Source organism: Merops nubicus, unplaced genomic scaffold (assembly GCF_000691845.1).
Source record: "Merops nubicus isolate BGI_N331 unplaced genomic scaffold, ASM69184v1 scaffold11729, whole genome shotgun sequence".
NCBI lineage: Eukaryota > Metazoa > Chordata > Aves > Coraciiformes > Meropidae > Merops > Merops nubicus.
Genome location: NW_008631701.1, coordinates 12,051 through 14,715, shown reverse-complemented (window position 1 = coordinate 14,715; position 2,665 = coordinate 12,051). Strand labels below are relative to the sequence as shown.

General features: G+C 53.8%; 1 protein-coding gene across 1 annotated transcript in view; it reads left to right on the top strand.

The window, feature by feature from the left end:
• Nucleotides 1–617, top strand: part of LOC103780020 (C-type lectin domain family 4 member E-like) — a 4,102-nt gene extending 3,485 nt beyond the window's left edge. Inside the window, exons 5-6 of the mRNA XM_008947668.1 lie at nucleotides 78–208; nucleotides 458–617. Of these exons, the coding sequence (XP_008945916.1) occupies nucleotides 78–208; nucleotides 458–617 (291 nt within the window). The remainder of the gene's footprint in view (nucleotides 1–77; nucleotides 209–457) is intronic.
• The last annotated feature ends 2,048 nt before the right edge of the window (nucleotides 618–2,665 follow it).

Genomic DNA, 2,665 nt, shown 5'->3' with positions numbered 1-2,665 from the left:
CTTCCCCCACCTCCACGGGGCCTCCGCCGCCTCCCTCTGCTCCGTCCCGCAGCCCATGGGCGCTGTGCTTTTCCCAGGAGTTCCTCTTCACCCTGGGAAGAGAGGCAGCTACCGATGCCTATGAAACCAAGTACTACCTCGGGCTGGCCGCCGACGAGCGCGGGCGCTGGCGCTGGGTGGACCGCAGCCCCTACGTGGCGGCAGAGGCGTGAGTAGCCGGGGCTGTGACCCACCCCTGCAGCTCGGGGGTGCGCTGTGCCAGGCAGGGCTGGGCAGAGGGCAAGGTCTGGCTCCAGCTGCCCTGGAAGTCGGAAAACCGGGCTGGTTTTCCAGTCCAGCCCAGGACTCCTGGTCTGTGTCCCAGCCGCCGTCTCCTCCCTCTGCCCCGTGGCTGCGGTGGCCGCACCCGCTGCCCAGCGTGCCGGTGCCCTCCCACCAGGGCAGCTTTCTTCTGCAGGTTCTGGAAGCCCGGGGAACCCAATTTACTCTTTGCAGAAAAATGTGCTGCCATTCACATCAAGGGCCACACAGACTCCAACACTTACTACAACTGGAATAACATCCTTTGCTTCACCAGTTGCTATCGAATTTGTGAACTGGGAGCCAAATTTGTCTAAGGAAAGAAAATCTACTTCAGATGGAGGACCTGGAGTATCCTAGAGAAGGGGCAGCTCATGAAGGAGCTCATAAAAAGCTGTCCCGAGCTTAGACAAGTACTCTGTCCTGCAGTGTGGGAACGAGCCTGCCAGGGGCTCTCAGCTCCAGCGGGTCTCATTTCTCAGCCTGTGTCCCCGCATCTCGTTTCAAGTGGGAGATCAGTCCTAGATGAAACTGCTCAGAGTGATGTCAGGTACCTGCTGTGCCTCTTTTCACTCCCCTCCTTCACAGACGGGTGCCCTGACCATCCCATACTTCCCCTGGCACCTTGTCTAGCTGACCCCTCAGTGGTGCAGAGAAGCCCTCGCGGTTCCGTGAGGACACTGCTCCCACACACCACTGGAGAAGAATGCCAAAGAGCATTCCGTGGAGGGTGCTTGCCCCACCCCTGAGGGGAACAATTACTCATGGCTTATCTTTAACGTTTCCTTCTTCCTTCAGCATACTTTGTATTGATAAGTTAAAAAACCATGTCAATAAAAGTTAATTCTGCTCCTCTCATAAGGCTTCTGAGTGACCGATCCCAGCCCCTTGCCAACCTGGCCACCTCTTTTGCTGACCCTATGGCCCAATATGGCAGGTAAGGCCATTAACAGGAAGCATATGGGCCAGACTTCATCCTCCCACCCCAAAGAATACAAGATATGATGCAGCTAACAACAGGAGGGATAAACAAATCCAGATTTTCACTCGTGGTGCCTCACGTAGTGAAAGGAGGAGTAAGCTGAGCTGGAAACCAAGTCAAGTGTGCCACTCCAGCCACCCAGAAATCACCACAGCAACTGCCAGAGAAAAGCATCGTTACACACACAGCCTTCACCCTGCCTTGCTCGTGTGTGCCCCACCACTGCTGGGAACTCTGTCCAGGACAGGCAGGGAGCCCTTACCAGCAGCAGAAAACCCTGCGTAGTACACCCACAACATGCACAAACTCCCTGCAAGCAGGACCAGCCTTTACCCTGTTAACTTTAAAGGTGACAACGGAGGTTAATTTCCTAATTGGTTTTCACCCAAGTTTGGCCAAGGTTTTCTTGAGAGAAAACCAAGAGGAAGGTCTCCCCTGCCTGGCTGTGGGCATCAGCCACATGGCAACCCTGATTCAGGGCTTGGGTCAGGCCCCAGCACTGCAGCTCCCTGTTGGGGGTTTTACCTGTTCAGTGTGCTTGGCACTTTCAGGTGAGACTCTGACGCTGAGTTTGCTGGCCTGGCCAGGAGCAGGAAGGACACAGAGGTCACCTGCAGAGCATGTGGAAAGGCTCAGGACACTCGTGGAGAACCCTGTGTCAGAGAAGCAGCAAAGCAGGCTGTGTGGCACTCAGTGCTCTAAGAGCTGGGAGTTTCCAGTCTGGGACTAAAAATATACCCTGGAAAATCAGTTCTGGGTAGTTTTTAAAATTATTATTATTATTCATCAAAAAACTGAGCACAAATTGGTGTCATTTCCATCTGAAGCAGTGTATTTGCCAGGTTTCTGTTTCAGCCCCTGGACCCAAGGCCTGGTTATTGCAAGGTCTTGGCTTCCTAATTTTCTGATGTTGCACAATGGAGAAAACTTTGCTGTGCTGTCCAGCATGACAGGAAACAAAAACACTGCAATAGACTTCTCTTTTCAGTGTCCCCAACGCAGTTCTGGAAATCACAGCAGCAGAGTTTTGAGGAAGAAGAGGAGGCAGATGAGACACAGAGAGGAGAGAGAGCAATGTTCTACAGGAGGCTGTAGAGGCAGCTGCATTTCTGGGTCCCAGGAGGTGGTCACCTGCCCAGAACCTGGGCAGAGCAGAACTCACACCAGAAGAATGGTTTGCAAGAAATGGAACTTGCTAGAAGCAGTCTCCATGCCTCAGATTTGGGATGCAAAGTTTTTCTTGAGATGTCCTGCCACAAGAGGAGACCTGGAAGATGACACTGGGATTACCTGCAGCATTGCTGGAGGGCAGCTCCTGCACCCAGCTCCCTGCAGACACGAGGAAGAGGTTCAGGCCTGTCTGTGAAGAGCACCCGGGGCTCG